This window comes from Callospermophilus lateralis, chromosome 2 (genome assembly GCF_048772815.1).
Source record: "Callospermophilus lateralis isolate mCalLat2 chromosome 2, mCalLat2.hap1, whole genome shotgun sequence".
Taxonomy (NCBI): domain Eukaryota; kingdom Metazoa; phylum Chordata; class Mammalia; order Rodentia; family Sciuridae; genus Callospermophilus; species Callospermophilus lateralis.
The window spans coordinates 211,842,939-211,855,120 of NC_135306.1; the positions used below are offsets into that span (position 1 = coordinate 211,842,939).

Below are 12,182 nucleotides of genomic sequence, written 5' to 3' on the forward strand. Positions count from 1 at the left end.
GGGGCTGGGGATGTGGCTCAAGCGGTAACGTGCTCTCCTGGCATGCGCAGGGCGCTGGGTTCAATCCTCAGCACCACATAAAAATAAAATAAAGATGTTGTGTCCACCGAAAACTGAAAAATAAATAAAAAAGTGGGCAAGGGAGTTACACAGAATGAAGAAAGAAGATTACATAGAAGTGAAGAAGGTAGATGCTGAGCTCTGGCATTTATTACTTCTGCTTTGGCAAAAATAAATAATTCTTCACACATATTCATGAGCAAAACAGGGAAAACGGGTGGGAGGAGCTGATGTGGGGTTCTCAGGGAAGTCCTGCACTGAGAAGGGGCAGGCAAGGGTAGGGGGTTAAGGCACAGGTGGAGGGGCCTCTGCAGCCCAAGAGAAGGGGCACTCCACACCCCTCCAAACTCAGTGCAGTGAGTGAGTAGTTAATGGAGGGGGATTCATAGCAAAGCCCCCTCTTTGTGGCCGTGAGGGGTTCTGTCTCCTTGCTCCACAGTAGACAACTAAGAGGCAAGGGATGGGGTCTCAGCCAGTCCCGGAAACCTGAGCCCCATGGGCTGGGGAAGGCTGAGCATTCAGCAAGGAGGCAGGCCCGGTGGGTGCTGTGGGGGCATGGGGTCTGTGGGGGTGGGGCCGGCAGGGGTGCGCATGCGCAAGGCATCCGGCGGGAAGGCCACATTGGTGCAGAAGAGACCCAGCAGCAGCTGACGCTGGCACTCCTCCCACTTGGCCAGCGCATCCCCAAGTGAGAGGTTGTTGCGCACCCAGCTGGGCAGTGCCTCGCTGTAGGTGGCACAGGACAGTGGCACAGAGGGTAGTGACTGGGCACGGCGCAGCTCCATCTGCTCCGAGAGCCTGTAATGAAGGCATCAAAGGTAGGCAGGGCTTAGTGGGGATCCCTCAACCCAAAGGCTCTGGGCCTGAGGACAGGGGTGGCTCACCTGGAGGGCAGGTGGCTGCCCAGCTTCCTCTTGGCACGCATCACCAGGTATTGGCAGATGCTGCCCGTCTGCTCCTTCATCCATCGGATGTCCTCTGGAACATCAGGCAGCCACTCCAGCAAGCTGGAGGGTCGGGGAATGCACACCTTCAGCATCTGTGTCCAGGCCCTCCCAGCTTCCCCAGCCTAAGCATCCCTCCTGGGCGACCCCAGTTCCCCTCTCCCAGCCCTTGTTCCCTGCCCACACCGAATGGTGAAGGACACAGCACTCTCCAGTGGCAGCGTGTAGGGCACCATCATAGCTGTGGCCAGACGCACTGGCAGCATGTTGGACAGAGTGGTCATCAGGTCCCTGGGCTCCACGCAGGCTTCCAGCAGGGCTGGGCAGGGGATGAGGGCAGCCAGTCAGGGAAGCAGAGCAGCCCAGTGTGCTGTGCCAGGCTTCCACACGGCTGGCCCCTCTTCCTCCCTTCCTCCCAGTGAGTACCCTCATTGAGCCGGGCAGGCAGGTGGTCTAGGATGTGATCTTCCCTGGGCGGCTGCAAGCGGCCCTCTGCTCCAGTCTTCTCTGTGACCGCAGTAGCCTCCTCTGTGTCTTCCTCCTTTGGGTCACAGGGGCGGGTGGGAGGCAGTGCCAGCAAGGGGTTGGGCCTGTTCAGGAGGCCTGGGATGGAAATGGGGGTGCGACAGAAAAGTGATCAGCACAGTCATGGTCACTGCTGGCCTTCAGTGGGCAGCAGAGCTGGCTCCACCCATCCTACAGCTACCCACGCACCGTTCCTCCGCAGGAAGCGCAGACCATCCCTGTAGCCCTGTTTGCACATCTCTCGAAGTACCTGCAGCAGGGGTATAGGTGAACTGGAGCAGATGGAGGCAAGGGTGCCCTGTGCTGTCCTCCACAGAGTCTCTATGTCCCTACAACAGCACCTCCATTCCAACCTCCTGCCACCACCAACTATCTCAGATCCAGCCGGGGGTCCAGGCTGGACAGGCCGTCTCCCCTGGAGAAAGCACAGGCCATAGCCCTAGAGAGCGGCTCACCATCGGTTCTGGAGGGAAGAGGGCCTTGGAGAGGCGATAGAGGTTGCGCAGGTTGAACTGGATGCTGGTGTTGGTGACCCGGAGCTCATGGATGTTGGTGGAGCTGTCCTGTGGGCAGATGTCACTCTCTCCTGAGAAGGGGGACACTGTGATGGTGTTCTTCAGCTCATAGAGTGGCAGGTTGTCTGAAATGCCGCCATCCACATAACGCTTCACAGGGACACAGACGCATGGTCACAAAGTGAGGGACTTTCCAGGTGTGCTGGCTGCCCCACCCAGTGGCAATTTCTTTTGGCCTTTCACACTGGGCACTGTCCATGGGCTGGCTTGGGTACTGAGTAGATGGCCAGACAGTGAGGGGGCAGCCACAGGAAGCATGTGTCCCCAGGGCTGGTCAGCTTCTTAAGTAACAAGGGAAATGAGGCAATAGGTAGAGGCAGAGAGATGATGGAGCGGATGGGGCTCTGCAGTCCTCCCTCCTCCACCCCTTCGTCCCAAAGCCCAGACAGTACTAGGTTCTCCTCAGCCCCAAAGGGCGCCCATGACAGGGCCAGGTGGGCATACTCACCACCCCTTGGAGGGAGGGTGGAATGAGGCCACAGTACACGGGGATGAACGTGCTGCAGACGTTGGCCTGCAGGGCAGAACAGGAGGGGGTGAGCAGTGGCCTTGGGCCACACTGTTCCCCACAACGTGGCCCCAGCAGGACCCACCTGGATGAGCTCCTCCTTGGAGTCGAAGTGGCTTATAATGACGTTCTCTCCATCTGAGACACGGGTCAGAGAGATGCCCAGGCGCCCACTGGCACGCTCATGGCTGTCAGCGGGCAGAGTCTTCAGCAGACAGCCACGGATGGTCTTCACCAGGTTGAAGGAGGGGTGCAGGGGACCCAGGAACCTCTTCCGGGCCTCCTTGGACACCTCGATGATGTTGGCACCTGCCTCGCCTGGGGCAGCAGGGCCAAGGTCAGAGCCAGCAACACCCCTATGGCTCCATGCTCAGGGTTCCCCAGCACACACATTCAAAACATCACCACTGACCCTAGAGGACCCCCAGTGCCCAAGACATGGCCTGGCTCACAGCTGAGATTATTATTATTAATTTTTTTTTGTAGCTGTAGATGGACAACATGCCTTTATTTTATTTGCTTATTTTTTGGTATGCAATGCTAAGACTCGAACCCAGTGCTTCACATGTGCTAGGCAGGAGCTCTGATACTGAGCCCCAAACACAGTTGAGACCTTTTTTAATTTTTACTTTTTAGTTTTAGGTGGACACAATATCTTCATTTTTTTTTTTTTATTTTTATGCGGTGCTGAGGATCAAACCCAGTGCTCCATGCATGCTAGGCGCACCCTCCACCACTGAACCACAGCCCCGCCCCCAAGGTAAGACTTTTAAAAATATATATTTATTTACTTTTCCCAATACTGGGAATTAGACAAGCTGTGCACATGTTAAACAGGTGCTCTACCACTGAGTTACATCCCTAGCCCTTTTAGCTTTTTATTTTGGTGTAGGTTCTCACTGAATTGCCAAGGCTGGCCTTGAACTTGCAATCCTCTTGCCTCAGCTTCCCACATTCCCAGACACTGTATTTGGCCACAGTTGAGACTTTTGCTATCTGTCTCTGGGTAGAGGCAGGCAGGCCAACACCTCAGAGATAGTGGACAGCAGGAGGTGGCCAGTTGGGGCTGGGACCTGCCCTCTGCCCAGCATTTCCCAAGTGCCTGTCCCCATGAGTCATTGGACTGGCGTGGTGTGGCATGGCAGGCAACCAGGAGAGGGCAGAAGGCAGAGGTAACTCTGACTGGCCTTAGCCTTCACCTACTTGGCCAGATTGAAAAGGGAACCAGACCCACAGCTCAGCCCAGCCAGGGTCACAGGCCTCAGGGCACTGAGCTGAAGGCAGTGGGCCTATCTGGGAGGACAAGATGTGTTCCACTGCAGCCACAAACAAGCATGCCAACACTTCCCTTGTGAGCTGACCCAAGAAAATGCCAAAGAAGCCAGGGGGAAAAGCCAAGGACTAGGCTGTCCTCCAGGACGTCTTTCTGGGCAGGAGTGGGACTTGTGTGCCGGGTGCTCTCAACAGGTACCTGCCAAACTGGGGGGGGGGGGAGGAGGCTCTAGTGCCCAACACCATTTGTGAGGCTTGTTGGCAGAAGAGGCTCTGCTGCAATGGTGTCAAGTAGGGTACAGGCCTGAGACCAGCAAGCAGTCTGATCCAAGGCAGAGCACAATTCCATGGACATGAATCCCAGGTCTTTCTTCTACCTTCCTTCTCAGGGCAAAGGTCACAGGCAGGGGACAGCGGAGACCCTAGATCAGCTCCTCTTGGGCATGGCGTGCGTCCGTGTCACCTTGGCTGCCCTAGTGGTCTGGGGGCTGGGCAGCAGTTCCCAGGATTGCTGGGAACGCTGTGTGCTGTAAACACCACTCTCACGTGGCAGCCCGGAAGCGAGAGAGGCCCCGCCCGGCTCACACAGACCCCTGTGCTTCTGACCAAGGGCTCCTGAGTCAGGAAGCACACCCACCTGTGAGATGGGCAAAACGACTGGCCACAGCTGAGAAGCCGGGCTGGCAGGGCTCTGCGGACCAGAAGAGGGCAGAGTCGCTGACCAGGTCCAGCCCTGATCAAGACTGGCCTCTTCCTCCAGGGGCTCTCAGAAAAGACCAGGTCACAGTGTCTAGAAGCCCCTCGGAAGCCACCTTCATATTAGGCACTCCCTTGTCCAAGGCAGCCTGAAACTGCGAAGACCCAGGACACGGTGACCGCTGGCACCAAGTAACCAGGGAGATTCAGGCCCTCCTCCGACTCTCACGTCCCGCCCACGACTTTTCTTTCCAATAGATAGCAGTGCTGCACCTGCCCGCCCACAACCCTCACTCCCAGGAGGCGGGCCCGAGGCGCACAGCAGCAATGCCCTGGTGCAGGCCAGGCCCCACCCCAGTCCCTGGGCACCCTCCGAGCAAAACAAACCAGGTTCTGCCCCCAGACCAGCTCCCCGCACCGGGACCCTTTGCCGTGGTCCCCGGCCCAGGCAGAAACCCCGCTCCACCGCACCCACTGCACTCGCCGCCTGGCCAGCTTCCCTCTGCGGGAGGGGGTGGGCGCAGTGCGCGCACGAAGGGCATCCCGCCCGGCCCCCTCCTCCTCCCCGCCGGACCCCGCGCGTTCCCCACCAGCTCCCTACCCCAGCCCCGCGCGGCCCCGCTCACCCAGGCAGGCCCCGGTGACCAGCGCCGTGGCCGTGAGCGCCCCGGCTGAAGCGCCGTAGATGTGCGTGGCGTTGGCCACCAGGAAGGGCGCGTGCTCACGGAGGCAGGAGGCCACGCCGATGTGGTAGACGCCGAGGAAGCCGCAGCCCGCGAACGAGATGTTCCACTTGGCCTCCCTGGGGAACATCGCGGCTCCGGGATCCGCGGGCGGCCGCCGCGCTGTCGCTCGAGCTCCGGGTCTCCGCCGGCGAAGGCGGAGACGCTGCGCAGAGCCGCGGCGGAGGCGGCGTTTTAGTGCGGCCGGGGGCGGGGCCGGAGCTCACGGCCCAACCCGAGCGCGCGGGGAACGGCCGCGCCCTGAGGCTCCGCCCACCCGCCCCCGCCGGCCGCTGGGTTCCCCGGCCCGGCCGCGACACCTGCGCCGCGAAGGCATCTGCGGGGCCCCCAGGAGCTACCGCGGCCCCACCGGCCTCCCGCCCGCTGCCCTGCACCTCGGGCGGCGGCCGGGCACACGGCAGCCTAGTCGCGTGGGGCGGTCCAGCCCAGGCCCAGCGCAGGGCTCGCGAGCCTCGTACGGATCTGGATACCCGCGAGAGGAGCTCCGGTTTCTGCCGCCCCCTCCTCTGGGGTCCACGACCCTCCCGGACACAGAGGAGCTGGGCAGGGACGCACGACAGCAGCCACCGAGACCGAAAAACCTCGGCCTCGCAGGCCGCGGGCCCCAGGACCCGCCGACCTGACCCACCCACAGGCTGACCCATAAACATCCGATGCCGGACGCGAGCCCACAGTCACAGCCGCATTCCACGCACCTCAGCCTCATCCCCTTCCCGCCGCCCCTCTACCCTGGCCACTCACCTGGCTCGGTACCTGGGTCTGAGCCTGCGTCCTCCCGCGGCGGGGTCCCCACGGGTCGAACTAGAGGCAGCCCCGCCCTCGCTAATTACCCTAGGGGGCGGGGCACCCAGGTGACGTCACCCACCGCCCCCGCTCCCATTTCTTCCTCGGACTGTGGGGCCCGCCAGGCTGGCTTGCTGCCAGCATCAGGCTTCACCTCGCCTCACCCCAAGACTAGGGCTGGTCTGGGTTGGGGTGGCGGCAGTGTGCGGGTCTTCCGGGGAACACTCACTCCCCAGGGGAGCTCGGCTCTGGACACAGCTGGAGCCAGAGCCGCGGAGGGTCGGGGCTTGGGGCCCTCTGGGGTCGTGCTCTCCCGTCCTCAGCCCCTGTGCTTGCTGCCGTCGCGTACTCAGGAGCTAGCGCAGGAACCGGTGGAGCGGTGGGGTCAAACCAGCTCGGCCTCACTGCGCGGCTTAAAATGAGACAACTGAGGCCATGCTCCGGCCTTCCCTACCAAGGGGCCGCTGATCTCTGTAAATAAGCAGTTAACCAAGTCCTGCCACCGGGAGGTCATGGCAAACAGCACATGAAAAGGCCTAAGGTGGGGACTGAGGGGAACAGGGGCTCTTTGACCAGTGACTGTATTTGACTTAAAAACGTCCCCCAAATGCTTTGAATATTTGAATATCTGTACAGAGCAGCAAACCCACTGACCAGGCAAAGAGAGCTGGGTGGGGGTGGTGAGAAAGAATGGCCTGATGGTCATGACCTAGCAGGAGACACCCTCACCCAGTGCCTGGACTCCCTTGGATGATCCTGCTAGGGGCAGCAGGACTCCAAGGATGTGATATGAAGAGCTTCCCAGGTTCTTCAGGGTGGCAACTGAAGGGGAAGCAGCACCAAAGCCCTTTCCCACAGCCTGATCCAAGGCCTGTCCTTAGGGTTGGTGCTGCCCAGTTCAGAAAGACCTCTAGCCCTGTTTCTACAGAGGATCAGGCTGTTTTGGGTACATTTCCCTGCAGGCCTCTGGGAGGCTATAAGCCAGGAACAGGCAGGCCCTTCCTGGAATTCTGGCAAGGGTTGTGGCCCACCCCCTCAGCATGAACTCCCAGGGCCCGCCTGATGACAGCCCCCGGGGGCATTGTCTGCTGGCTCCCATGGTGCCCTCTGGGCACAGAGCCCTTCCCTTTAAGGTTCAGGCAGGAACTGAACTGCACCCTGAACCTTGGGCCTTCAAGACAGGGTTTAAGTTGCCTAGGCTGGCCTGGAACTTGCAAGCCTCCTGCGAATCACTGCTGCCATAGTGCCAACAAAAAGCAAATACAGTAACAGGGTTTGTGGCTCAGTGGTAGAGCACTTGCCTAGCATGTGTGAGACATTGGGTTGGAGTCTCAGCACTGCATATAAGTAAAGGTCCACTGGCAACTAAAAAATCTTAAAAAAAAAATAAATAAATACATGTATATGTGTGTGTGTGTGTATATTTGTACTGTGAATTTAACTCAGGGGTCCTTTACAAACACTGAACCACATCCCCACCCTTTTTACCATGGCAGGGTCTTGTTAAGTTGCTTAGGTCCTCCCTAAATTGCTATGGTTGGCCTCAAACTTGCAATTCTTCTGCCTCAGCCTCCAGAGGCCTTGGGATTACAGGAATGCACCACATCCAGCAAGAGATGTTTAAAAAAAACAATTTAGAACTGGAGGTATAGTTCAGTGGTGGAGCGGTTACCTAACATGCACATAGAGCTGAGTTTGATCCCTAGCAAATTGAGGCTGGGTGCAGTAGTATTACCTGTGATACCAGCAACTCCGTAGGCTGAAGTTACATAGCAGTTTGTCATCAGCTTGAACAAACTGTAGAAGGCTCTGGGTCCAATCTCTAACACCACACACAAAAAGCTCTCCCCATACCAGGAACTCCTGTGGGCCTTGCCCCCCCACACGCACTCCCTGTACGGGGTTTTCCCTCCAGGACAGGGTTTCCAGCTCTTCTAAAGGCTGCTCTCATCTCCCATTTTTTCTTCTCAAACCGGGTGCCAAGGCGCATGCCTATAATCCCAGCAGCTGGGAAGGCTGAGGCAGGAGGATCGCAAGTTTAAAGCCAGCCTCAGAAACTGGTAAGATGCTAAGCAACTGAGACTCTGTCTCTAAATATTTAGACAAAATTGGGCAGGGAATGTGGCTCTGTGCTTGAGTGCCACCCTCACCCCACCCCAATCCAATCCCTGATTAAAATGTACTTTCACACTGGTTCCAAGTCTAAGATGATGCACCATTGTGCCTGGGGCCTGTCACCAGTGGGCAAAAGCTCAAGGCCCAGGGGCTGGGAGTGTAGGTACTAATGAGGCAGGGTTCCTACCACATAGCAAGGAAAACAGAATCAGGGATTTCAGCAGCTGCCCAAGTTGTACAGGAGAGCAGTGGCCTGTGAAACCCAGGGGCCATTTGACCTGTCACCCAGCACCTTACAGCAGAGCACCAGACACCACCCCAACACTGTATTTCAATTTGCTTCTCTGGTATTCACATTTCTGAAGAAATTTTCCTGGGTGTTACCTGAAAGTAGCAAGACTGTCCCTCACTGGGCCTGACAGTCCTCTGACCCAAGGTGGATTGACACCTTCAGCCCTCACTCCCTAGACACTGCCAAGCCCCACCTACCCCACGCTCTTGACACTGTGCTCATGGGCCACTCAAGATACATAAAAATGCTTTATTTGCAGAGGAACAGGAATTTAATCAAATAACCCAAATCCCATGTCATCATCAGACTCCTCAGACTCTTCTTTCTTCTCATCCTTCTTCTCCTCTGCTGTGGAAAAGGAGACCATGGTGAGCATGCCTGCATGACCAGATTGCCAGAGAGACCCCATCAAGTCCAAGCCTTAGCCCCCTGCCCACTCTCCAGGCCTCCCTTACCTGCAGCAGGGGCAGATCCAGCAGCAGGAGCTGCAGAGCCAGGGGCAGCAGAAACAGCCACAGCTCCTCCAGCAGGCACACTGGCAAGTTTGCCAATGCCTACAAAAAGCAGAGAGATGAGATCAGAGCAGGTTCCCAGGCAGGAAGGTGATTCTGCAGGGGTGAAGTGACCTGGGGAAACTCATTTCACCCACATACTCTAGCGTGCCCAACACAACAGGGTTCCACCACAGTGCCACAGGCTTCCCTTTTCTCCAGGACTTGATGTTGCAGCCCTGCCCAAGATTCAGTGACACTCATGGTCAGGGACTCTGCTTTCACTACCGTGATCCACAAAGGGAGGTTTTCTACCCAAGAACTTTATCTTATAATTAGGCCTTGGACATAAGCTGGACAAACATGTTTACAACTGTTCAGGGAGTCTACTATCCAAGTGTCCAGATCTCGGCTCCAGCAGTAAACTTATAAACCAGACTGCTGAGCTGGCTTTGCTTGTCACATATACAGGGACAGAACTGCTGAAACCACTCAACTTCCAAATAAGCTACATCAGCTCCAGTCTAATGTCACCAGAAAACCATCTGCTCAGCGAAGGGGGACAGAACCCTGTGGCCCTCAGTTCCTGCTCCCAACCCCTTAGAGAAGCAGGAACTGTGTGCAAGAGCTCCACAATTTTGGAGGAATCCTGGAGAAAAGGGTTCAAAGGTGGGGAAGCTAGGCAGGCCCCCGGGCAAGGGCTGACAGGTTCAGTGTGAGTGGAGGGCAACCCCTACCACCCACTCATCAGTGTCCAGAAGCATCCCCGGCATGAGCCCATGAAGGCCTTGCTCACCCACTCAGGTCAGGCTTCTACGGTGTTCTAGTCCACAAGCGAAACCTGGCAGGCCATAGGTTGACCAGCAGGAATTAGGATGGACACTAAAATGAAAGTCCCTTCATATAAACTCACCCTGGGCTATGACGTCTTCAATGTTTTTCCCATGCAGTTCATTGATGACCTAAACAAGACAACCACAGCCAGCAGTCAGTTATCATAGTCAAGCTGCTGCATCCTGGCCCAAGAGCAGGGATGGAAGGCACAACACAAGAAAACTTGCTGCTTCTAGACCCACAGTGACCAGCATGGAAGCCATCAGAACTGAAATACTGTGAGCTGAAACGAAGTGCCAGAATTCTAAAGCTTTCACTGGAAAAATAACACAGAATGCCCCCTTGCTTAAAGTACTTACATTACATTTTAAATAAGCAGGGTTGGGCTGGGATGTAGCTCAGTGGCAAAGCATCTGCCTTGCATTCACAAAGCCCTCAGTTTGACCCTCCCAGTTCCAAAAGACAAAAAAAAAGAACCCCACCAAAAAAAAAAAAAAGAGATAAAAAAAAAAAAACCTTTAAATAAGCAGGGTTAAATAAGACCTCATTAAGTTCGATTTTTTTGTAAGTCTGATGGTATAGACCTGTAATCCCAGCAACTCAGGAGACCCTATCTCTCAAAACAAAAACAAAAACAAAAAAAAACACCCAAAACAAAAAAAGGAGCAGGAAGTGTAGCTCAATAGGAGGGTTCAACACCCAGCATAGAAAAAAAATTTTTAATTGTTTTTTAGACTGGGGATATAGCCCCACGATGGAGCGCCTGCCTAATGGGCAAGAAGCCCTGGGTTAGATCCACTGCACCTAGGGGGGTGGGGGTTAGGGCTGAGTGGCAGAGTGCTCGCCTAACATGCGTGAGGCACCTGGTTCCATCCTCAGCACCACATAAACTACCAAAACAAAAGGCTTTCCGTCCATCTACAATTACAAAAAGAAAACAAAAGTTAGTTTTTTTTTAGTTGTAGATGAACATAAAACCTTTATTTATTTATGAGGAACGAACCCAGGGTCTCACGCGTGCAAGGCAAGGACTCTACCATTGAGCCACAACCTCAGCAAAAAAACTCTTTAACCCCAAATAACCATCCCAACTGCACAGGCCGCCCTCCGTTTCTCCAGCGGGTCATCTCGCTTGAGCCAGGTGGGGCATTTGGGCGGCGAGGGCCGTACCTTGTTGAGCCGGTCGTCGTCCGCCTCGATGCCCACGCTGTCCAGGATCTTCTTGATGTCCTTGGCGCTGGGGGAGGCGTTGCCCCCGAGGGCGGCCAGCAAGTAAGAGGCAACGTAGCGCATGCTGCTGAGGGCAGACAGGGCGCGGCGGTGGCGTTAACCCGGTGGCCTCCCGCCTCCGGGCCCCACTGCGCCGTCCGAGGAGGCCGTGCGCGGCCCGGTCCCGAGGCTCCCGCCCGACAGGGCCGCGCGGCCCGCGCCCTCCGCCCGCCCCGCAGCCCCGGCCCCCGACCGCGGTCCGGGCCCAGCGGGCCCACTCACTCGGCGGCGGCGGACTGGCCTCACGCGTGCGACCTCGGCGGCGGCAGGGAGCGAAAGGAAGGCGCTGGCGCAAGGGGCGGGGGTAAACTGATACCCAGAAGCCTCCGGGCCGCGGGGCGCTTCTGATGACGTAACGGGCGCTCGGCCAATGACGACAGGCCGGAGACAGCCTCATCCGCGCTCGTGCAGTCGCCGCGGCAAGGTCAAGAGCGCTTCCGGGGCCGGCTCCTCCTTGGGCATGAGCGCGTCTCCCTGGAACCCGAGCGGCGGCGTGCGGGGCGGCGTGTCCGTCGGCGCCCAGCGCTCCTGGCACAACCCGCGGCGCTGCGGCCCGCGTCGTGCAGCGCGGCAGCCTCGCTAGGCCGCTCCCTGGTGAACTACAGTCCCGTGGTGCACCGCGGCGGAAGTGCCGTGCGCCACGGGCCAGGCCCGGCACGTGGGCCCGGCCCGGCTGCGGGCGCGGGCGGCTCCGTGCCTTGGCGGAGGCCCGGGGCGCAAGAGGTAGGCAGGCCGCCTCGCGCCTAGTGACCCGCTCCCTATCTGGAGGCAGCCCCTGCCCCGCCGTGCCCTGTGAGCCAGACGGCCGGCTGGGAGAGCGCGAGCCCACGAGGCGGGGACCGTCCTGAGGCCCCGTCACCCACGTCCTCTGGGAGCGTGGTCCCAGAGAATGACCGGTCCCCTTGTGGGCCGAGAACTGACTACAGTGTCCACGTGGTCGTCAGCACATGCTACTCACTCGCCCCTTTGGAATTTTGCTACACTGGGGTCTTGAGCGGGAACAGGCTGGGCCTGTGTGAGGACAGAAGAGGCCGTCCCCGCGAGAGGTCATAAGGAGTCTGGACAGCCTGGGAAA

The 12,182-nt window shown here is 57.9% G+C and overlaps 2 protein-coding genes and 1 non-coding gene across 5 annotated transcripts; all 3 read right to left on the reverse strand.

The window, feature by feature from the left end:
• Positions 1–179: 179 nt before the first annotated feature.
• Positions 180–6,157, reverse strand: Pnpla2 (patatin like domain 2, triacylglycerol lipase). The gene is made up of 10 exons (XM_076847819.1): positions 6,065–6,157; positions 5,207–5,468; positions 2,698–2,930; positions 2,553–2,618; positions 1,985–2,194; positions 1,719–1,779; positions 1,431–1,607; positions 1,191–1,323; positions 945–1,067; positions 180–858 (listed from the first exon to the last, which is right to left on the reverse strand). The coding sequence occupies exons 2-10, from the start codon at positions 5,391–5,393 to the stop codon at positions 579–581; spliced, it is 1,470 nt and encodes a 489-aa protein (XP_076703934.1). The 5' UTR covers positions 5,394–5,468; positions 6,065–6,157; the 3' UTR covers positions 180–578.
• A 2,585-nt stretch (positions 6,158–8,742) lies between these two features.
• Rplp2 (ribosomal protein lateral stalk subunit P2) lies at positions 8,743–11,482 on the reverse strand. 3 transcript variants are annotated; one of them, XM_076844897.1, is made up of 5 exons: positions 11,330–11,482; positions 11,009–11,135; positions 9,918–9,966; positions 8,969–9,067; positions 8,743–8,858 (listed from the first exon to the last, which is right to left on the reverse strand). In XM_076844897.1, the coding sequence occupies exons 2-5, from the start codon at positions 11,129–11,131 to the stop codon at positions 8,785–8,787; spliced, it is 345 nt and encodes a 114-aa protein (XP_076701012.1). In that variant the 5' UTR covers positions 11,132–11,135; positions 11,330–11,482; the 3' UTR covers positions 8,743–8,784. The 3 variants fall into 3 exon arrangements, with proteins under 3 accessions (XP_076701012.1, XP_076701009.1, XP_076701011.1); XM_076844894.2 differs by having other exon boundaries at positions 8,743–8,861; positions 11,330–11,441; XM_076844896.1 differs by having other exon boundaries at positions 8,743–8,861; positions 11,009–11,132; positions 11,330–11,440.
• On the reverse strand, positions 9,753–9,887 carry LOC143393269 (small nucleolar RNA SNORA52). The gene has a single exon (XR_013090566.2). It is a non-coding gene; the product is annotated as a small nucleolar RNA SNORA52 (small nucleolar RNA).
• Positions 11,483–12,182: the final 700 nt, after the last annotated feature.

Excerpts from the sequence above, each read along its gene's own strand:
- Pnpla2 (XM_076847819.1), bottom strand. The coding sequence starts at position 5,393 with ATGTTCCCCAGGGAGGCCAAGTGGAACATCTCGTTCGCGGGCTGCGGC. Across the intron at positions 2,931-5,206 it reads GGTCACCGGGGCCTGCCTGG|GCGAGGCAGGTGCCAACATC; the intron begins GTGAGCGGGGCC and ends CTGCTGCCCCAG. Across the intron at positions 1,324-1,430 it reads GCCTGCCCGGCTCAATGAGG|CCCTGCTGGAAGCCTGCGTG; the intron begins GTACTCACTGGG and ends TCCCCTGCCCAG.
- Rplp2 (XM_076844894.2), bottom strand. The coding sequence starts at position 11,131 with ATGCGCTACGTTGCCTCTTACTTGCTGGCCGCCCTCGGGGGCAACGCC. Across the intron at positions 9,068-9,917 it reads TGAAGACGTCATAGCCCAGG|GCATTGGCAAACTTGCCAGT; the intron begins GTGAGTTTATAT and ends TGCTTTTTGTAG. Across the intron at positions 8,862-8,968 it reads TGGATCTGCCCCTGCTGCAG|CAGAGGAGAAGAAGGATGAG; the intron begins GTAAGGGAGGCC and ends CCTTTTCCACAG.